The 22,545-nt window shown below is 34.8% G+C and overlaps 1 protein-coding gene across 1 annotated transcript; it reads right to left on the reverse strand.

The window, feature by feature from the left end:
• Positions 1-470: 470 nt before the first annotated feature.
• On the reverse strand, positions 471-20,356 carry LOC132549686 (cytoplasmic tRNA 2-thiolation protein 1-like). The gene is made up of 13 exons (XM_060213637.1): positions 20,282-20,356; positions 11,964-12,087; positions 11,524-11,642; positions 10,989-11,045; positions 10,569-10,626; positions 9,857-9,935; positions 7,413-7,503; positions 6,875-6,939; positions 6,521-6,621; positions 2,625-2,684; positions 1,667-1,754; positions 1,133-1,169; positions 471-659 (listed from the first exon to the last, which is right to left on the reverse strand). Exons 1-13 carry the CDS (start codon positions 20,336-20,338, stop codon positions 504-506), a joined length of 1,092 nt encoding a protein of 363 aa, XP_060069620.1. The 5' UTR covers positions 20,339-20,356; the 3' UTR covers positions 471-503.
• Between the last annotated feature and the right edge of the window lie 2,189 nt (positions 20,357-22,545).

Consider the following 22,545-nt stretch of genomic DNA (forward strand, 5'->3'; position numbering starts at 1 on the left):
TGGATGGAAATGTTTAGATGTGTAGTTGTTTGTCTCATTGACCAATAGTTATTCCTCCAACACTTGTCATACACTGTGTACTTGTTTATATTTGGAATAGGTGGGAGATGTGCATGGTTTGCTGGGAAAAATCATACATTCATTTAACTTATTGTCTTTCAAAGGACAGGATATGACTGCATACTGTAAATGTACATATTTTAGCAGTAGGATTACTTCAGCGCTATTTGTGCGAAGATTGTGCTAATTGCAATATCTGTATGGCATTTACATAGCAATTATTGCAAATGTGTGAATTTATCATTACACATATTTTTTTTAATTTGATATTGCAGTAAAATTAGATAGCGCCAAAATAAGTATGTTTACAGAATATGCATATATGATCAATAACTAAGGTACAGACGAAAAGACAGGTCAAGTGTCAAACTGATCAACGTGTCAAATAAACAAATAAACCAAGACAATGATAATGGATAATAATTTATTGAGAAGCAAATCAATCAGAAATCCAGTTTGGAGACATCTGGTTTCCTCCTGTCCAGACTGAGAGACTCGAAAGCTTTTATAGGGGCCTGTATTGATGTGGCAGCAGATCCGTTTGAGGCTCCTGTCTGGTCGGGCCGAGTTGGGTTTTCATCTTTGTTCAATTCCTCTATCTACAATGAAATGAGGTGAGATATATCATTCCCCTCGCCCAATATCTTCATCTATTCATTTTCATGGTGGTTTTTGTACAAATGAGGGACTTGAATTCACGATAGACTCTCCATGCAAATTAATATGAAAATAAAACCCACAAGAAATGTAAGTGCTTTACATTATACCTCTGATTTACTTTGTTGTGAGGGTATAATAACAATTCCCATTCTACTGAAGATCAAAAGGAAAATGATATACTTTTTATAAATTACCCAGTAAGAAATGACAGAACTATTTGACTGATCTTAATACTGAAAAGTGAACCAAATTTTGTTATTGGAACAACTTTGCATGGAAAGATCAAAGAGCTAATCCACAGTAAACCACATTAAACCCTCAAAGCATAGAATATCCTTGGTGTTGATTGCCCATCAAAATTCGTTTACATGCAATGGATATTTAGATTTACAAGAATGATGTTCATACAAACCTTTCTCCTCTCTTTATGAGTTTTACCTATTCCAAGCCTGTAATACAATGTTACAAAAGAATAAAAGGAACACAGAAATACACATACTATACAATGGTAAATATTCTAAAATTTGCACCTAAAAAGAAAAAAACTTTCTGCTAATTATGACACTGAGTCGATTTCTACATATTTCCCCAAAATGCAGTAGACTTCAGTACCAGGTTGCTACTGTTTCTTGCTTTCCAGTAGAGTTAAATATTACTTTTAAAAAAAGCCACAAATTATACACTGTTAACATTAGAATTCCTTTTTTTCTCCCTCTCAAAAATTGTGGAAATATCTACAACCAAATCTACATACAGTAATTTTCCCCTACAACTGCTGGGGTGGCCATGTTGTGATTAATTTGCTCGGAATTTTTTGTCCCTAAAATTACAAGGGTGAAGTGAGAAAGCAGGTTGCTAATACGAAACCTTGGCCTTTCTAAGAGGATAGATGAATCAAAATTTAAACAGAAATGTTTATCATAAAAGTAAATTGTGCATTGATTACCTGGGTAAACCTCGATTAAGTCCCTCCAATAATACACACGCCTTACAGATCGGATTACTTGAGATGTAGCCACAGCGCTCACAGTTTCCTTAACAAATAAAAAAAATTCATGTTACGATTCGTCTACATAAAGAAATATGATTATAAATTCTTCACACTGATCAAACATCATTCAACGATGGCTGTAAATAACCTTAGTTGTTGATAGGCTGTGAAACCATGTAGTTTTGTGTTCAATTGATAACTTAAAACATAAAATAATATACAAGCCTACTATATTTGACCAGCTGTTATACTTATGATGAGGACATCACTACATGATAAACGGTTTGTGTCCATTGAAAATAATTACACTTTTTCTGTCTTTAATTGTTCAGTTTCTCCCTATTGATATGCAAGGAAAAATAAGAACTTTTATTCCATAAGATTTTTACTTTTCATTTTTTTTTAATTTGATCAATACTTTACAACTTCATTGATTGAAATTCTAAAGATCTGCTCACTGGAAAATAGACAAGTAGTAATTCAGCATCAAACAGCTATTATTTACTTAAAAAACAAATATTTTATAACAAATTCAAAACAAATTTTATTATTAGTCCAGAATATCACTTTGTAGAATAACCACTGTCTGAAACATAATAGAGCAGTGTTAAATCTAAAAATCAATTGTGTATTGGGAAAGAAAATTTTGAATGTCCTCTCATACTAATATTTCCCAAAATGAGAAAAATGAAATAATAATATTCTGAACTAATGTTGTTTTGAAATTTTGATGCTGTTGAGTGATTACAGATAAAATATCATTGTGCACATGCTTTATCTGATCCCTAAGTCTCATAGTCTAAATTTAGAAGGGACACTGCTATGTAGATATATAAACATCAGCATAATGGTCAATAAAAATGTACTAACAAGTTTATAACTACATACCAGATAATGAGTGTAGGTTACCTACCTTGGACTGGCATCTTCACTGAAGTCTTCACAGACAAACTTTCTCCTGAATGAATAATATCTGTAAATGGAAAACAAATATTTGACAGGATGGTGTGGTACAATAAATCTGGTGTTGTATAATAAATCTGGTGTGGTACAATAAATCTGGTGTGGTACAATAAATCTGGTGTGGTACAATAAATCTGGTGTGGTACAATAAATCTGGTGTGGTACAATAAATCTGGTGTGGTACAATAAATCTGGTGTGGTACAATAAATCTGGTGTGGATCTGATGTGGTACAATAAATCTGGTGTGGTACAATAAATCTGGTGTGGTACAATAAATCTGGTGTGGTACAATAAATCTGGTGTGGTACAATAAATCTGGTGTGGTACAATAAATCTGGTGTGGTACAATAAATCTGGTGTTGTACAATAAATCTGGTGTGGTACAATAAATCTGGTGTGGTACAATAAATCTGGTGTGGTACAATAAATCTGGTGTGGTACAATAAATCTGGTGTGGTACAATAAATCTGGTGTGGTACAATAAATCTGGTGTTGTACAATAAATCTGGTGTGGTACAATAAATCTGGTGTTGTACAATAAATCTGGTGTGGTACAATAAATCTGGTGTGGTACAATAAATCTGGTGTGGTACAATAAATCTGGTGTGGTACAATAAATCTGGTGTGGTACAATAAATCTGGTGTGGTACAATAAATCTGGTGTGGTACAATAAATCTGGTGTTGTACAATAAATCTGGTGTGGATCTGGTGTGGTACAATAAATCTGGTGTGGTACAATAAATCTGGTGTTGTACAATAAATCTGGTGTGGTACAATAAATCTGGTGTGGTACAATAAATCTGGTGTGGTACAATAAATCTGGTGTGGTACAATAAATCTGGTGTGGTACAATAAATCTGGTGTGGTACAATAAATCTGGTGTGGTACAATAAATCTGGTGTGGTACAATAAATCTGGTGTGGTACAATAAATCTGGTGTGGTACAATAAATCTGGTGTGGTACAATAAATCTGGTGTGGTACAATAAATCTGGTGTGGATCTGATGTGGTACAATAAATCTGGTGTTGTACAATAAATCTGGTGTGGTACAATAAATCTGGTGTGGTACAATAAATCTGGTGTGGTACAATAAATCTGGTGTGGTACAATAAATCTGGTGTGGTACAATAAATCTGGTGTGGTACAATAAATCTGGTGTGGTACAATAAATCTGGTGTTGTACAATAAATCTGGTGTGGTACAATAAATCTGGTGTGGTACAATAAATCTGGTGTGGTACAATAAATCTGGTGTGGTACAATAAATCTGGTGTGGTACAATAAATCTGGTGTGGTACAATAAATCTGGTGTGGTACAATAAATCTGGTGTGGTACAATAAATCTGGTGTGGTACAATAAATCTGGTGTGGTACAATAAATCTGGTGTGGTACAATAAATCTGGTGTGGTACAATAAATCTGGTGTGGTACAATAAATCTGGTGTTGTACAATAAATCTGGTGTGGTACAATAAATCTGGTGTGGTACAATAAATCTGGTGTTGTATAATAAATCTGGTGTGGATCTGATGTGGTACAATAAATCTGGTGTGGTACAATAAATCTGGTGTGGTACAATAAATCTGGTGTGGTACAATAAATCTGGTGTGGTACAATAAATCTGGTGTGGTATAATAAATCTGGTGTGGATCTGATGTGGTACAATAAATCTGGTGTGGTACAATAAATCTGGTGTGGTACAATAAATCTGGAGTGGTACAATAAATCTGGTGTGGTACAATAAATCTGGTGTGGTACAATAAATCTGGTGTGGTACAATAAATCTGGTGTGGTACAATAAATCTGGTGTGGATCTGGTGTGGTACAATAAATCTGGTGTGGTATAATAAATCTGGTGTGGATCTGATGTGGTACAATAAATCTGGTGTGGTACAATAAATCTGGTGTGGTACAATAAATCTGGTGTGGTACAATAAATCTGGTGTGGTACAATAAATCTGGTGTGGTACAATAAATCTGGTGTGGTACAATAAATCTGGTGTGGTACAATAAATCTGGTGTGGTACAATAAATCTGGTGTGGTACAATAAATCTGGTGTGGTACAATAAATCTGGTGTGGTACAATAAATCTGGTGTGGTACAATAAATCTGGTGTTGTACAATAAATCTGGTGTGGTACAATAAATCTGGTGTGGTACAATAAATCTGGTGTTGTACAATAAATCTGGTGTGGTACAATAAATCTGGTGTGGTACAATAAATCTGGTGTGGTACAATAAATCTGGTGTGGTACAATAAATCTGGTGTGGTACAATAAATCTGGTGTGGTACAATAAATCTGGTGTGGTACAATAAATCTGGTGTGGTACAATAAATCTGGTGTGGTACAATAAATCTGGTGTGGTACAATAAATCTGGTGTTGTACAATAAATCTGGTGTGGTACAATAAATCTGGTGTGGTACAATAAATCTGGTGTGGTACAATAAATCTGGTGTGGTACAATAAATCTGGTGTGGTACAATAAATCTGGTGTGGTACAATAAATCTGGTGTGGTACAATAAATCTGGTGTGGTACAATAAATCTGGTGTGGTATAATAAATCTGGTGTGGTATAATAAATCTGGTGTGGTACAATAAATCTGGTGTGGTACAATAAATCTGGTGTTGTATAATAAATCTGGTGTGGTATAATAAATCTGGTGTGGTACAATAAATCTGGTGTGGTACAATAAATCTGGTGTGGTACAATAAATCTGGTGTGGTACAATAAATCTGGTGTGGTATAATAAATCTGGTGTGGTACAATAAATCTGGTGTGGTACAATAAATCTGGTGTGGTACAATAAATCTGGTGTGGTACAATAAATCTGGTGTGGTACAATAAATCTGGTGTGGTACAATAAATCTGGTGTGGTACAATAAATCTGGTGTGGTACAATAAATCTGGTGTGGTACAATAAATCTGGTGTGGTACAATAAATCTGGTGTGGTACAATAAATCTGGTGTTGTACAATAAATCTGGTGTTGTACAATAAATCTGGTGTGGTATAATAAATCTGGTGTGGTACAATAAATCTGGTGTGGTACAATAAATCTGGTGTGGTACAATAAATCTGGTGTGGTACAATAAATCTGGTGTGGTACAATAAATCTGGTGTGGTACAATAAATCTGGTGTGGTACAATAAATCTGGTGTGGTATAATAATCTGGTGTGGATCTGGTGTGGTACAATAAATCTGGTGTGGTACAATAAATCTGGTGTGGTACAATAAATCTGGTGTGGTACAATAAATCTGGTGTGGTACAATAAATCTGGTGTGGTACAATAAATCTGGTGTGGTACAATAAATCTGGTGTGGTATAATAAATCTGGTGTGGTACAATAAATCTGGTGTGGTACAATAAATCTGGTGTTGTACAATAAATCTGGTGTTGTACAATAAATCTGGTGTGGTACAATAAATCTGGTGTGGTACAATAAATCGGGTGTGGTACAATAAATCGGGTGTGGTACAATAAATCTGGTGTGGTACAATAAATCTGGTGTGGTACAATAAATCGGGTGTGGTACAATAAATCTGGTGTGGTACAATAAATCTGGTGTGGAACATCTAAATACAATAAATCTATTTTTTCAACATCTGGTGTGGTACAATAAATCTGGTGAAATACACATGTAAAATAAATAAGGTGTGTACAATAAATCTACAAGGGTGTGGTACACAAATATAAACATGAAATGAAGTTGGACAATAAATCTGGTGTGGTATCAAATAAATCATTGGTGTGGTACTCTCAATAAATTTACAGAGTGAAACAAAATGGAATCTCTAATATATTTGTATCCATGTTTTTAGTTGTTTTTTATAAATGAGTACAATAATGAGTAATGATAACAACAAGAAAAAGTTTTACTGGAAACAGAATTTTTACATTGTCCTTTAGAACTGATATGGCTACTTTTATGACAGCTGTATCACTGTAGTAAATGTTACACACCTGTAGGCATTGGGAGAAATATATATAAAACTTTTATTTTAAAACTGAGCACTCATACAGGAAGTTTTAACAGAATTATTGAAATTCTTTCATTTTCATATTTGTCTCTTTAAGAATTGTTACCTGATATTCATCAGTTAATTAAAGTTTTATACATATATCAAATTTCTTATTTATTTACTGAAATTACATTAAAATGCAAAAATTACTCTCCCTCTATATATCCTACTTACATCACTATTTCCTTTTCATATGTGTACTTGAACGGCTTACACCTGGGGAGGGAGCCCTCAGCACCCTGGAAAATAAATAAATACAACTACAGCTATGTACAATCCAGGAACAATATGATTAAACTACTTGTTGCTAGCTATTATAGTAATATCATCTGAGATCAATCATATCATTATCCTTGTACAAAATAGCCAGGTCCTTTATTGTGTACAGATGTATACCATGCAGTATAAATTGTCTGGTAAGGAATCAAACACAAAACTATAAGTAACCATTGTACCTACAAATATATTTTTCATTAAAATAAAGGGACATCATTTGTACCTGAGCAAGAAATAAAGATGAAGAGACACCAGAATCAATGTAGGGCTTAATTTTCATGGTTTTTTCTTGACACTTGCTTTTGTTGATAAATCTACCTCAATAATCTGCTTAGACTAATTTCAGAAGTCTGTGGACATATTAATTCATTTAGGGTATCCATGACTGGAATGAAAATAAAAACCCACGAAAATTACTGATTGACACCGTACTTACTGTTGTGATAGCAGTACACCTTCGGAGTCGGCCTATATCTCCCCTCAGTACTGAAACAGACAAGGCACTCATACAGTAGTCACTTTCATGGAGATATTTCATCCAGAACACAAAGTACATCTGTTATGTCTATCAAACCAACCATAAATCAAATATACCGTGAGGGATATCTTGTGAGGGATATCTTGTGAGGGATATTGTGTAAGGGATATCTTGTGAGGGATATTGTGTAAGGGATATCTTGTGAGGGATATTGTGTAAGGGATATCTTGTGAGGGATATTGTGTAAGGGATATCTTGTGAGGGATATTGTGTAAGGGATATCTTGTGAGGGATATTGTGTAAGGGATATCTTGTGAGGGATATTGTGTAAGGGATATCTTGTGAGGGATATCTTGTGAGGGATATTGTGTAAGGGATATCTTGTGAGGGATATTGTGTAGGGGATATCTTGTGAGGGATATTGTGTAAGGGATATCTTGTGAGGGATATTGTGTAAGGGATATCTTGTGAGGTAGGGATATCTTGTGAGGGATATTGTGTAAGGGATATCTTGTGAGGGATATTGTGTAAGGGATATCTTGTGAGGGATATCTTGTGAGGGATATTGTGTAAGGGATATCTTGTGAGGGATATTGTGTAAGGGATATCTTGTGAGGGATATTGTGTAAGGGATATCTTGTGAGGGATATTGTGTAAGGGATATCTTGTGAGGGATATTGTGTAGGAGATATCTTGTCAGGGATATTGTGTAAGGGATATTGTGTAGGGGATATCTTGTGAGGGATATTGTGTAGGGGATATCTTGTGAGGGATATTGTGTAAGGGATATCTTGTGAGGGATATTGTGTAAGGGATATCTTGTGAGGGATATTGTGTAAGGGATATCTTGTGAGGGATATTGTGTAAGGGATATTGTGTAAGGGATATCTTGTGAGGGATATTGTGTAAGGGATATCTTGTGAGGGATATTGTGTAAGGGATATCTTGTGAGGGATATTGTGTAAGGGATATCTTGTGAGGGATATTGTGTAGGGGATATCTTGTGAGGGATATTGTGTAGGGGATATCTTGTGAGGGATATTGTGTAAGGGATATCTTGTGAGGGATATTGTGTAAGGGATATCTTGTGAGGGATATTGTGTAAGGGATATCTTGTGAGGGATATTGTGTAAGGGATATCTTGTGAGGGATATTGTGTAAGGGATATCTTGTGAGGGATATTGTGTAAGGGATATCTTGTGAGGGATATTGTGTAAGGGATATCTTGTGAGGGATATTATGTAAGGGATATCTTGTGAGGGATATTGTGTAAGGGATATCTTGTGAGGGATATCATGTAAGGGATATCGTGAGGGATATCGTGTAAGGGATATCTTGTGAGGGATATTGTGTAAGGGATATCTTGTGAGGGATATTGTGTAAGGGATATCTTGTGAGGGATATTGTGTAAGGGATATCTTGTGAGGGATAATGTGTAGGGATATCTTGTGAGGGATATTGTGTAAGGGATATCTTGTGAGGGATATTGTGTAAGGGATATCTTGTGAGGGATATTGTGTAAGGGATATCTTGTGAGGGATATCATGTAAGGGATATCGTGAGGGATATCGTGTAAGGGATATCTTGTGAGGGATATTGTGTAAGGGATATCTTGTGAGGGATATTGTGTAAGGGATATCTTGTGCATTGTGTACAGGGATATCAAAACAGCATATTGTGTAAGGGATATGTTGTGAGGGATATTGTGTAAGGGATATCTTGTGAGGGATATTGTGTAAGGGATATCTTGGATTATTAAGGGATATTGTCATACAGGGATATCTGTGTGAGGGATACTGTTGCTTTGTTAAGGGATATCTTGTGACAATTATGATTATCACAGGCACAATTTCAAAATTTTTAAATGTTGTTGTAACACGGAATTTAGGAGAAACTATTTTACCTTTAGAGTTGTAGACACTCGGAATAATCTTCCAGTTCATATTTTAATGCAAATTCAGTTAGACATTTTGAACAACTTTTGGATGAACACTTTCAAGATATAATTTATTATTATTGATAACTATGATATGCATTAACTTTTAAAAGCCATTGATACAATATGTATATTTATCACTGTATTTCAGATATGGATACAAAGGCTTAAAGCCTGCGTCCATAAATTTGTCATTAAATGTCATTAAATGAAATTGTTGATTTATTCAAATAATACTATGGAGACCTCTGAGCAACCACTAACAGGATGTGTTATACAAATCCTGGTATCATATCAGTGTTATAATATCATTAGTAAATAACATCCCTCGTAATTCAGCAAGATGAGAAGCTATCTCTAACAGCTATCTCTAACCAACTATTACTGTAATTTCCCAACTTTTTTATGTTACTTAGGGAGATTTTATACATAATGTTTACAATTACTACCATGTGATGATAATTTACCTGTGACAATCTTATTCACTTTCAGCATTATGGCTCCCCTATCTAAAGCTTGCCTCCGAAACACTCCGCAAAATGTGCCTGAAAAATCAAGAAGATAATCCAAAAACATAATTATTCTTAACTAGAAAAGAAGTGAAACTAAGAGTTTAAGTTATGTGTGTGTCTTAATTAATTGTGCTCTACCAGAAATTTCATAGCAATCATCTGAAATTTTCATCATTCAACAATTTGACCAGAAGTAGACTATCAGACAAAGTGAATATAGTAAATACTAGACAAAAAGGGAAAGGCACCTTCTGAAAAACAATAAGATATGGCAATCAATTTATTGATTTATTGATTTATTGATTTATTGATTGGGGTTTCACATCCTTGTTTTGAATATATCTAAGGCTAGGACACTAAATGTGGTTTTATACAATCAAAAGTGGCAGGTAAGTTAACAATTTGGTGATATAGATTCAGTACCATCTCATTTCCAAACCAGTTCCATACATTCATGGTAAACAGCACTTGTTTCAGAAGAAAAATGATGACAAGTCTGAAGGATATATAACACTGCATAATTGACAACATGTGCGATAGCCAATTAAATTGTAAAATTTGAATGGAAAAATAATTAAGATAACCCTCAATCATAACTTGCAGGTATAACCTGTCACTGCCATATTGTGGGTCCTTTCTATATAATTCTCCTGGCAGGATACTTACAGTTATTCTTCAGTCCTATCTGTTGTACAATGGCGTCCATGGTCCAGCCATAAAGTTCCTGTAAGAAATTCAACATAAGTTAGACATCATCTAATCCATGAAATATGTGGTTAAACTTTCCAATATTTCTCACAGATTCTAATTTTTTTCCCTAAAAAAGAGATCAAGTTTATTATGTTCAAAATCTTGCAGCATAGGCTAGCTCAGATAATTTACATTTATATAGGGGAAGGTCAACTAGACATACTATATACCTACCTCATAAGACACAATCTTCAGGGGAAGGTCATACTAGACACATTACATATCTATCTCATAAGACACAATCTTCAGCGGAAGGTCACAATAGACACATTACTTATCTACCTCATAAGACACAATCTTCAGGGGAAGGTCATACTAGACACATTACATATCTACCTCATAAGACACAATCTTCAGAGGAAGGTCATACTGCATCTGGTTCCTCTTCACAGTCTGTAACATACAAACATAACTGTCTATATCAGAGAGAAAAATCTACATGTTTACAATGGGGATGTGACACAGAATCCAGGCTCCATGGTCTGAGTGTACATTTGTATACTGAAAGCTATGACATTCTTTTGTCTAATTTTAATCCTGTCAAGGCAATGTGATCTTTTGTTAAAATGACACAAAAATTTACAAAAACAAACTGATCATTAAACAATTACATCACTAAATATATTTTCAAAAAATGTGATAACTTTGAATTTGTTAACAATGAAAAAAATATATCATTTACAAAAACGAATTGTATTCTACAATGACCATGTTGATAAGGATATCCTGAACGAAGATACCAGTTGCCTGACAGTATGAACCTATCAATGAAAGCAACAGTTACAATCATGCTATTACTTGTAATACCGTACTTTTTGCACATATTCATCACTAAACAGCTCGGATGAAGAACTCTCTTGAAATCACATACCTCTAACGAGTCATCTCTGTACCCTGTTATCCCCTCATCCACTGACAGCAACACTAGGTCAAGGCCGTAGTCATAGCGATCATTCAACACTTTCATCACATATGCCAGCACAGTGGAATCTTGAAATGTAATAAGCAGGGTTTGTAAACAGAATGTATTCATATTCTTTACATTCTCTTTCAGCAATTTCAAGATCATTCTTATATTGAATTTTTAATCGTTGTCAAGAAAAAACATGATTTTTTATTAGGTGACTCCAACCCCAGAACTTCAATGTTCCTTGCTTAAGTGATAAGGTATCATAAAATGGCATCCACAATTTCATAATTCCTTTGTTCTTTCAAAATATGCTGGGAACTTAATCTTGCTTTTAAATAGATAACAGTTATAAGTTTACTTCTGATTTTTTTTTTCTTTCAAGCAAGAATCATTTTCCTTACCTTTGCCCCCCGAGGCCCCTATCGCTACCGTCTCCCCACGAGTGAATAATCCAGCATCAATGATAGTCTTGTGAACTTCTTCTTCGAAGGCATAGTAGAAACATTCCTTGCAGAGCGCATCACCCTGAAACATCACAAAGTAGAAACATTCCTTACAGAGGGAATCACCCTGAAACATCACACAGTAGAAACATTCCTTAAAAAAGGAAATCATCCTGACACATCACAAAGTAGAAACATTTCTTGCAGAGCGCATCACCCTGAAACACCACACAGTAGAAACATTCCTTACAAAGGGAATCATCCTAAAACATCACACAGTAGAAACATTCCTTACATTCATTCCATCCCTCCTTTACAAGATGGTGAATGCATGAAGTACTTGAAACTCAATTCAAAATGAGCATAATACTTGAACTGAGATAAATGAACTCAAAGTCAAATGAGTCATATTCCTGCAAACACAGATAGAATGTGAAATAAACTTTTGAGTAAGTCAACACCATTTACAGTGATTCAGAATACTTAAACATTGTCTTAGAAAAACTTGGGCTTATATAACATGTACATACATGGTAACAAAAATACAAATCTTCGCTCTTGTCTGATTCAAAACTACATTCAGCATAATACTTCCCCCCCTCACTTAATTCATTATGAACAACATTTCTCTACAAAGTCATGCTAGCTTCTTTTACAAGTATTCTTTTCCCTTGACAACTCACTTCATTTCCTAGCAAGAAGGGGATATAAATTAACAACAAAAATCATTTTAAGACAGTTGTTTGCACATAATGCAAATATTGCAGAATGTCATGTGTCTGTGAAGACAGGTTTCACAGATTTTTGTTTAAAATTTTTATTCAACATTTTACCATTAAATATCTGGATTAGTATAATAATAGCTAATTCTTCAAAAAGAAATAGTATCTTTTTAATATTTTCATACCAAAATAAAAAAAACTTATGAATCTAGTGTATGAACTCAGAAAAGTGAAATGGCATTTTTTTTCAATAAATCAAAATTGACATCTTGATGATTTTCTGTTTATTCAACAAGTCTCCTAGTTATCTCCCTTCCTTTGGAAAGCACTATTTCTATAGGAATGACAGGCAAATGTTGTTTAAATACACAATTACAGAATGGAAAATTAGTATTACTGTAAACTTCACTATGGAGCAAAGTGATGGGAGTGGCAGGTGACTTTGAGATGCTGAAGACATTGATCAATGATGGCCAATAGGCCATTTACAGAAAAGCTCACCGCACGGGACTATTCAACACAATGACTTAAACAGGAATTATTGAACATGTCAACGGAATAACTATTAACACACAAAATGGCTACCTGTATTTGAAACCAACACAATGATGCAAAAGTTATCTCCAGTAAAACTCTCCTACAATTTAATGTTATGGCTAACAGTCCATTAGGACGAGTGTGGACAATACCCATGTCTAACCAATGGTCAGTTGGTCACGCTCTATAGTTATTGGATGAGGAACAGAACGGCAGGGTACATACACTGTACACACACAACCTTATTATCAATTGTCACCAATTTTCCTTCCATTTTTTGCTTCATTACCCTGCCAAGGTGTGAGAGCATTGTCCAGTGTGACAGTGACCGACAGGTTGACCACTCACATCCTATTATACTCCTAATCTCATCAAGTGGCAGCCATTCCGCGTCAATTAGATAATTTGTGATTCACAGACCAACATATTATCACAGATGGAAACATATCAAGTTTAATATCTGTTTAGAAAAACTTGCAGGTCAAAGACTGTTATACATCTCCAGACTTGACTTGGAGAGATCATAGGTCACCCTCTTTACCACTGGTCACTGAATGACCATTTGGACCAACACTGACCACAGGAAGCCACATGTCACCATAAAGTCCTATCAGAAATATCCATCTTTGCCTCCCTATCTTTTCTCTTTATCACAACAATCTGTTTACTAAATCTTTCAACACCTTCCACAAAATCTGCCTCTGATTACGACCTCTCCTAACACCTTTAATGAAATTTGCCTCTGATTACGAACTCTTCTAACACCTTTCCTGAAACCTGCCATATTCTGGCTAATTTCCATGACCATGAACCAAGTCAACCAACAACATGCAAATTTCCATGGTGTTATCAAAAAAGGCACCAAGTGAAGCTCCACATACCTTCTTTATATTTGCATTCATTTTTCTGAATTTGATGATACATGGCAAATTGTGAAAATCATGATCAAAGACGTCCAAAGATGTCATTTTAGAAGCTTTTAATACACCTGACCCTGATGACCTTGAGTATGCTAAATTTCAAGGTCTTTTACCTGTGAAAACTAATTGCAAAATATATTGGCTTATGTACGATGTGGCTTGGCCTTGCTGTTCTAAAGAAGAAGTTTATTTGTTAATTAAGTAAATAAAACTATTCCTTTTTATGGTTATCATTATAGCTAAATATTATATTTATTTTAAAGCGAACTCCCAGCTAGTTGAATGTTCACAGAAATACTTGAATTTACAGTCGTATAAATGAAAAGGATTGAAAAGCAATATTTCATGCAGGTATATCTACAATTCAAAGTAAACCAATGATCTCTGTTTCTACAAATTCGGGCACTGTGTTGTTCTTTGCACATTGAAATCAAAATTGCACAACCACAGTTTATCATAACAGGTGTCATTTTGGTTCCATTTATCTTCTTTCAATAACTTTGGATTTCCTAAGTCACTTTGAAATTTCAAGCCCCTAGAACAATTTTTAAAGCAGGATTTATGGTTTAAATTTTGAAGTAATGTATTCTAAACTCATTTGCAAACAACTTTTTTATACCAAAATACAGAAGGATGATTTACATAACTTCTGCTTGTAAAATTTCATGAAAATGTCTCTTTATGCATTTTACATGAGAAAAGATACCGTATCAATTTGAAATAAAGTAAAAAGCCCAGTACAAGAGGCATTACATCAAAGGTGAACCTGAGAGTGACAAACTAACTGTATTCAGGGTCGTTTAGGTGATGATAGATCCTTTCTGGGGGTCCAATACCTAATAATCATCCGCTCAGGTGTGATTGGCAGTTACCCTATCCAACCAGGAGAGTGTCAAGTTAAAAAATAAGGATACAAATCTGTTACAACGGAGTTGGGGGTCCAGCTTTCTGCAGGTCAGCTCAATATTTGATCTGTATTGGGTAGACGGAGAGGACGGGGTGACAATTTACACAGTAGGGAGTCGCGACCAACTACCTCTGTGTGGAGGGAACAGTGAAGTACCTCCTCACAGCTTGTCATGATACATCAAAGACCGACAAGACCTGTGGCTCCATCTTGTTTGTCCATTTACTGGAGTCTATGATTGCTCCGGGTTGAATAACATGATCGTAAGCCCCGAGGTGAAATTGGAGATGGTAAGCTTAATTAAGACTGAGCAGGGCGAAGACTATCAAGTAGTGCTAATAGGCAGGTGCTCCACTTGGTTGTGACAATTTACAATGTCAGTGTAAATGATAGGTACAAAGGAATTAAATTAGGTGCATAAAATCAGTGTCTGGTGAACATTAATTACATACGAGAAACATCACTGGTGAAAAGTAGCAAGCTGCTTACAGTATTTTGTGGTCAGGTCTTACCCTCTAGTTAGCTTGCTACTGTTAATAGATGAAGTTTTTCTTTTAAAAAATCATAATTGTGCAGTATCAGATCATATCTTTATAAAAAAAAATTAATTTGTTCTCTCAAAAAACAAACTAAATTGAAAATTCAGGACAAACAAGTGCAAAAAAGTCTGTTCAAACACAAAACACAAAGTTAAGTTTTTAAGACGAGGACAAACATTATTGTGGAATACAAGACTGTGTCACCTCCCATCTACCCACCTCACATCCCAATGTTGTGTATGGTGGGAGGGCAGAATCAGTGGCACCAGCCATCCAGAGGGGGTAATGGAAAGAGTAGATTACATTTCAGAATTTAATTTAATTCCTCTTTTAACAACTGTGAAACAAGTTCAATCAACTTTGTGAAACACTTTGATCATTAAATCATCACCATTGTTTTTGCAAATATACACAGCAAAATTGAAATCACTTAGAATATATGGTATTAATTAATTATGATGGGTATGATGTATACTGAAAATGGACATGTTTTTGCAGTCATCTTATTTTAGCATTTTTCGCACCAAACATTACATTAAATCAAATTTCATTAAATTATAATTGCACTAATTGCAATTTCTCTATCCTGTTTCATACTGATATATATTAGTGTATGCTAACTGATCATAGTGCAGTTTAAACCTGATTATCCCCCAAAATTTGAGTGAGCCTAACTAAGCATGTCTATGGTACATGACAAAGACAGAATCTAACTCCCCTAGTAGTCTATGCAGAATCTGCCAAATGATAAAATTAATCTTATTCAGTCCAGTCGAAGAATTTTTTAAGATAAAGAAGGATCTACACTTCCTTTGGGCATTCCAGAAATGTTGGTTCTTTATCATCAATTTTAAGTTAAACAAGACATTGAATGAGATAGATATCTAATTCTGCAGAATTTTTAAAGAGCACATGGGCCTTGTGACTTGTTGCAAAGTATCAAATTTAAAATTACACTGCGCCATCTTCAACCATAACCATGTTGCTCATAAGTTATGCAAAACTATAAATTCATGCACTGAACATATTCATATTGACAATGTAACAACAAAGTTGTCTGTGTCATTGATTTTTACATGCTAATACAAGCTATTGCATGGTAGCCATTTATTGACCATACTTTTCCATTGTGAGAGGTGTGAAGTACATATAGAGTAATTCCAATCGAAGTTAAGCTTCATGTCACATGACCTATACCAACCTTGTGACAATTGCTGTACAAGGTTTTAAAGGTTTTTGTGATCATGGCCATGTACATTTGTCCTTCACATAAATGAATTCCTGTAACCCTTAAAAAGCTATGTTGGTATAGAAATTAATTTATTAGACTGTTACTTGTATTTGCAATTGTCTGTCAATCATTTGTGTCATCTTCTAATAATATGAGAAATTATGCAACATTAATGAAAGAAGTTATTATCTATCATATGACAAAACTATTTCTGTTGAAATTCAATGCCATAATTCATACACTTTGAAATATACAGCCATGATTATGTCTGGGATGACCTCACTCATATCTTGTTGTCTGTCATGACACACTATTTTCCACCTAACAGTGCTGGCGTGGCTCGCCCATGTGTTGACCTGGCCATTACAAAGTCACAGTAGCTATTGTCCGCACATCTGATCTTCAGGTTGTACAAAGCTCAGCAGGTTAACACACCTAAGCCCTGTGGCCAGAGTCAGGTAATGAGTGACTTTCAAGTGTCTACTCTAATTACACATCCTGTTTTGTATCTGAATTTCTGCTCTGGTTTCATACATCTGTTACTACTTCAAAAATGAATATTACTATTTGAAACCATGTGTGACTCGTCAAAATGTGTAAATCTGATAGATTCAAATTTTTTTTCTAACTGCATTCGTTAGATGTGTTTCTGATGATGAAGCACAATATGTATTTACGTTTTTACTTTTTACATTTTTATTTGACTGAGCGTTTAACTGATCCACATGCTTTGAGTGTAATTAATTAAATATGCTAACTAAATTTTGCCTCTTCCTTAAAGCTGGAGAGGCTATGATAGCTCATTTGGTTAGAGCATTGGTCTATGTAAACACAGGTAATTTGTGTTCCTCATTAAACTTAGAAACAGACTGATCTGTACATGTGCTGTTGTGATTGTGTCCATGGGCAAGACACTTGCTCTGGATGGTATGTGATGGGCCTCCTGTATGTTGTTTAGTGGGGTACTCACCAGCTACTACAAGGAGACTCTGTCTCAAAATGACTGGTTGTTCCCAGGCAATAAAGTCAGCAAACAAACAAACAAACCTTAAAGCACGCCTTTACCCTTATAATGTAAACTATCTGAAAACTGAGAAAATGGAAAAATCTAAAATCAGAATATACCCAGTACTATCTATACAGTCCAAGTGTACCACCTATTGATGCAACGAGTATATAGAGACAGTGCATCACTTCATATTGTCAGTATTTTGAATTTATCTATAAGAATTAACAAAGTGGACAGTACTCATAAATTACAGAAGGAGTGAATAATATTTCCATTAAATGAGAAATACTTCTATATAGAATTACAAATCATAACAAAAAAGACAAAAACTAATTAAGAGAAAACTTGTAAAAATTTCTTTTTTGATCAGATTTTAGTTCTGACTTGAATGCTTATGTTTTGTACTAAAACTAAGATATGTAAATCACAAAGTACAAGACTATTTGAAACTGCATTGATGATATCTGATAAAGTTATAATCAACTGTAATTATAACTGTAATTACAAACTTATTGAATGTCTTCAGATTGGTTTCAGGTAAAAATTTTCTTTTTTACTATAATTTCAAACACATTTTCAGAATTAATAATAGTATATCAAACAGTATCTCTTTTATAGTGTATTTTGTTGTTAATTTTATTTTTTTCTGTTTATTACTTATGAAGTTAAGTATAATGCCAGATTATGCAAAATTTGACCATTAAGAATGCTGTCTTGCAAGTTTTGTCAATAAATGTATAACATTAAATGGTTTTTGAAAAATAATAACTTAACATGTAGGATAAGGCGACAAATTTACACTGCAAAGATCACAGGTGCTGACTAAAGGGTAACCATGATATATTTTTACCCTGTACACTAGCTGTTATATGTAAGTAGCAGCTCCGCAAATGAAAAAAAATCAATTTGTATTTGTATACTCCTGTATCCACCTAAGATTCCTCCACCGACACATCTAGTGAACATTACCACCCACGGGACGTTGGATTCTGTGTTATATATTGCCATGATCTAATTCTGAGAAAATACCATTATTAATTACACAGTAATCAGGAACATTTGCATCCACAGGGACATGAAAATTTGTTACAGTCTACATGAATATGGACCTACATTGTCAGTTTATAAGGTTTGTTTTAGAGATTTAGGCAGTGTAGGTCAATATTACAGTTAGTAGGTTAGTTACAGGTTTTCTTTCTCCTTGACTCGTCTTATTACTAGGAGTTGTCATTCCATAAGCCGAAGAATGTCAGTGTTCTGGCACATGTATATTGCAGTGAATATGAATTTTGGATTAAAAATGACACCCTTCTATGCACCATGGACCCTCTAAGTTATTACTGCAAGGAAATCTTAAGATATACATAATTAAAAAAACACAGCGGTAGTTTGTTGGGCCACGACCTGCATGAATTTATTTATGTGCTGCAATCATGATATTCAACTGATGTGGCATTATAAAAGATGCATTTTGAAACACTGTCACACATCTACTCAACATCCACATTGGGTCTATCAAACTGATGTTTATACAACAGTGTTAACTGACTGTTTTGATAAAATATATGGAAATTAAACAGTTAATAATGATAGGAAATAGATATGGCTAAAAAAGGGTGATATCCCAAAGTTCCTGTCTGCTTGAAGATATTTAGGGGCTTTGTAGACACATCTAGTGGATGATACAAAGTTCCATGGTGGTATGGTATATGTTTTGGTAATTATCTGTTTTGGTTTGGGAGCGTTGGCATTGAAAGGGATGAGAGAATCGGGTAGAAATGAACTGAGGTTTCTTTAATTCTTGACAACACAATATATTAAAATTATGATTTTGTTTGGTCTACAACAGTCATCAGTGGAGATACAACATCGCAGCTACAAGTGTACATGTACGCTCATAAGTGTAGATCTCATAGCAAACTGAACATGCACAAAAGTATTTCCGAACATACAAGCAGGCATGCACAATATGGCACATATTAGGACAAAATATATGTAGTATGTCGATGATGGAGTCTTAATTGGTAGAAGTTTAAAAGATGTAACCTCCGTACTTCAAGACTCCAATTAAAAGTTCTGACCACTCGGCATTTGCCACCCTGTTTATTCAGACTAAAACAAGAATCGGGGCTGTATGTTTGCCATAAAGATATCTATAATGGAAAAATCATAGTAACAAAACCTGACCAATAACATCTTCATTATGAATTTATAATATGTATCATGTAGTGAGTACATCGTCCTGTCATATGATATGTAACATAAATGCAACACCACCGAGTGTTGTGAAATCAGTTGTCAGAACCGTAACAATCGCTGAACCATTTTTGCCATATATTATCGACATCCACCTCTATAAATGTGTCGAAAGAATATGATGGTAAAATAAACTATATTAAACACTTCATTACCGTTTTCGGCCTCTTCAATATCGCCGAACCATCACAAATAGCACATTTAACAGACATATTGACAATTCTTCCTAAACCGGAAGCACATGCAACTGTTTTCACTGAACGGCAGCTAGAAGCCGCAATGTGATTGGTCGCACGCGAATACATTGACGAATCAAATTTTGTGTACTAAATGTAGTTTGGAAGGAAAATGTTCTTATTTGTGCGGTTGAAGCGGTTGACACTACAGCGATGCGAATAGAGAAAACTTCATATGTCGTCCTCGCTCTTTTCTGATTATCGACTTACTTTAGTTACGAAATGTGAAAGAAAGAGGGGAAAATATGGATAATGACATTAATTGAGGGAAAATTAGAAATAATTAGAAACCCAGTAGTTAATATTTTAAGGGACAAAGCCAAACGGAAGATGCACGCACTTTTTTCTTTGTGAAGAAAGCTTCCTTTTAATGCAATAAAAAACTTTCATATTTCATACGCGCTTCTGGTGTCTGAGAAATGGCCAACAATGAAAACTAGTTATCTTTTTAAGTGAGCAGAACGAAGTTTATTATCACTTTTATTGATAATGATATTACAAGCTAACCAGTAAGAATTATTTATTTATTTACTTATTCAGATATTTTTAATACATACAATAAATATACAAAAGACAACATCAATAATCATAACATTCATGCATGGATATCATAAAAATCATACACAAGCCTATTGTGATATTTTCTAAGAAACTTAATCAACATTCATCATACACGCATACCAATTGACATCATAATGCATGCACACACTACAGACGTGATGATATACGTCATCATGTAGTGACTAGGAATCATTGATCTGGTCAGTCAATTGTAAGAAAGCTCAATCGACAGTGGGAAAGTTATATGATATACCACATCTTACATCATCACTACAGTGATACCACCTGTTTCATGTTACCTATCCACTTCCGGTGCCTCATAGCACATAATGCATTGACAGAGCTTTTTCATCTGTCCCGGTCATTCCAGGATCTTCAGTCTGCCTCATCTCTCTCTTTCTATACTGTATTTTATTCTTTGGTCTTTGGTCCTCCTCTTCTTCGTTTTCCTTCTGGACCCCCATGTTAGTGTGACCTTGCAGTCGTTGTTCTTCCCTGCCTCATAATAAGCCCAGTCATTTTCCATCTGTGGCTTTTTATCTCCTCGCTTACTGGTTTCATCTTTGTACTTTCCAATAGGTCTTCTGTCCTTACGTGGTCTTGCCACTGTACTGTGTAAACATTTCTGAGGAACTTGTTGTTTTTAAAACATCAACCAACTTGTCGCCTGCTTTATTTATCAAACATTTCCAAACATGTTTCAGTTGTATAACAGTATCTTTAGCTTTTGATAGTCTTTTCTTAATGTCTATTTTTATGTTAATTACCATCTTATGCCATTCTCACCATTTCCAACTGCTTTTCTTATCACCCAATCCATAACGACTAAAGATATACATCCGGACTTATTACATCCTTGTTTCACTGTTGTCTTGATGTTGTACAACTCTCCTACTTCTCCTTGGTCTTCCACATCCCACTGGAAATCCTCATGGAATAATTTTACTATCCTTATAATTTTTGTCCGGTATTCCATATATACTCATGATGATTAATTGGCTTTCACAGTGGATGGAATCAAAAACCTTTTCAAAGTCTTTAAGTTAAGATGTTGTCTGTCACTCATTTACTTGCTCTGTCGTCCTCCTTCCTTTCCTATAACCTGCATGTTCATTCCTCTCACTTCTATTGATCCCCTCTCTTATGCGATCAAGACGACCCTTCCAAGTAGTTTTCAAACTACAGAAAGCAACGTGATTCCTCGAGATTTCCCTTCTTTGCTAACTTAATGATGAACCATTCCTTCCAACTATCTGTGATTTTCTCTGCATATTCCTTCCATAAGCTCATGAATCTTTGTTCCGGAAAGTGATAATCCCGTTTGGATTTTTTAGGAAGTCCGTAAAACGCGTGTAGGAATTTGCATTTAAGGGACTAGAGTCAAGGGCAATTCATGACCGTAAGATGGAAGGGATAAATAAGTTCAGTGACAACTGTAAAAGGTAATTTAAAATTGATTAGTTCTCAGAGAATTACATATTATGGAGTTAACAGTAGATACTAGAGGAGGGAGAGTGTCTGTTAGGTAAGAGGGGGGCATGCTGTTATGTATTTTATAGAAGAGTGGAAGTTTGCGTTAGATACACCTGGACTTTGCATTAATCTATGAACGAGTTTCCAGA

This window comes from Ylistrum balloti, unplaced genomic scaffold (genome assembly GCF_031769215.1).
Source record: "Ylistrum balloti isolate Yb309-2 unplaced genomic scaffold, AGI_CSIRO_Ybal_v1 Utg370076, whole genome shotgun sequence".
NCBI classification, from domain to species: Eukaryota; Metazoa; Mollusca; class Bivalvia; order Pectinida; family Pectinidae; genus Ylistrum; species Ylistrum balloti.

Excerpts from the sequence above, each read along its gene's own strand:
- LOC132549686 (XM_060213637.1), bottom strand. The coding sequence starts at position 20,338 with ATGTCTGTTAAATGTGCTATTTGTGATGGTTCGGCGATATTGAAGAGG. Across the intron at positions 6,940-7,412 it reads GGTGTACTGCTATCACAACA|GGTGCTGAGGGCTCCCTCCC; the intron begins GTAAGTACGGTG and ends TTTATTTTCCAG. Across the intron at positions 6,622-6,874 it reads TATGAAAAGGAAATAGTGAT|TGATACAGCTGTCATAAAAG; the intron begins GTAAGTAGGATA and ends CATTTACTACAG.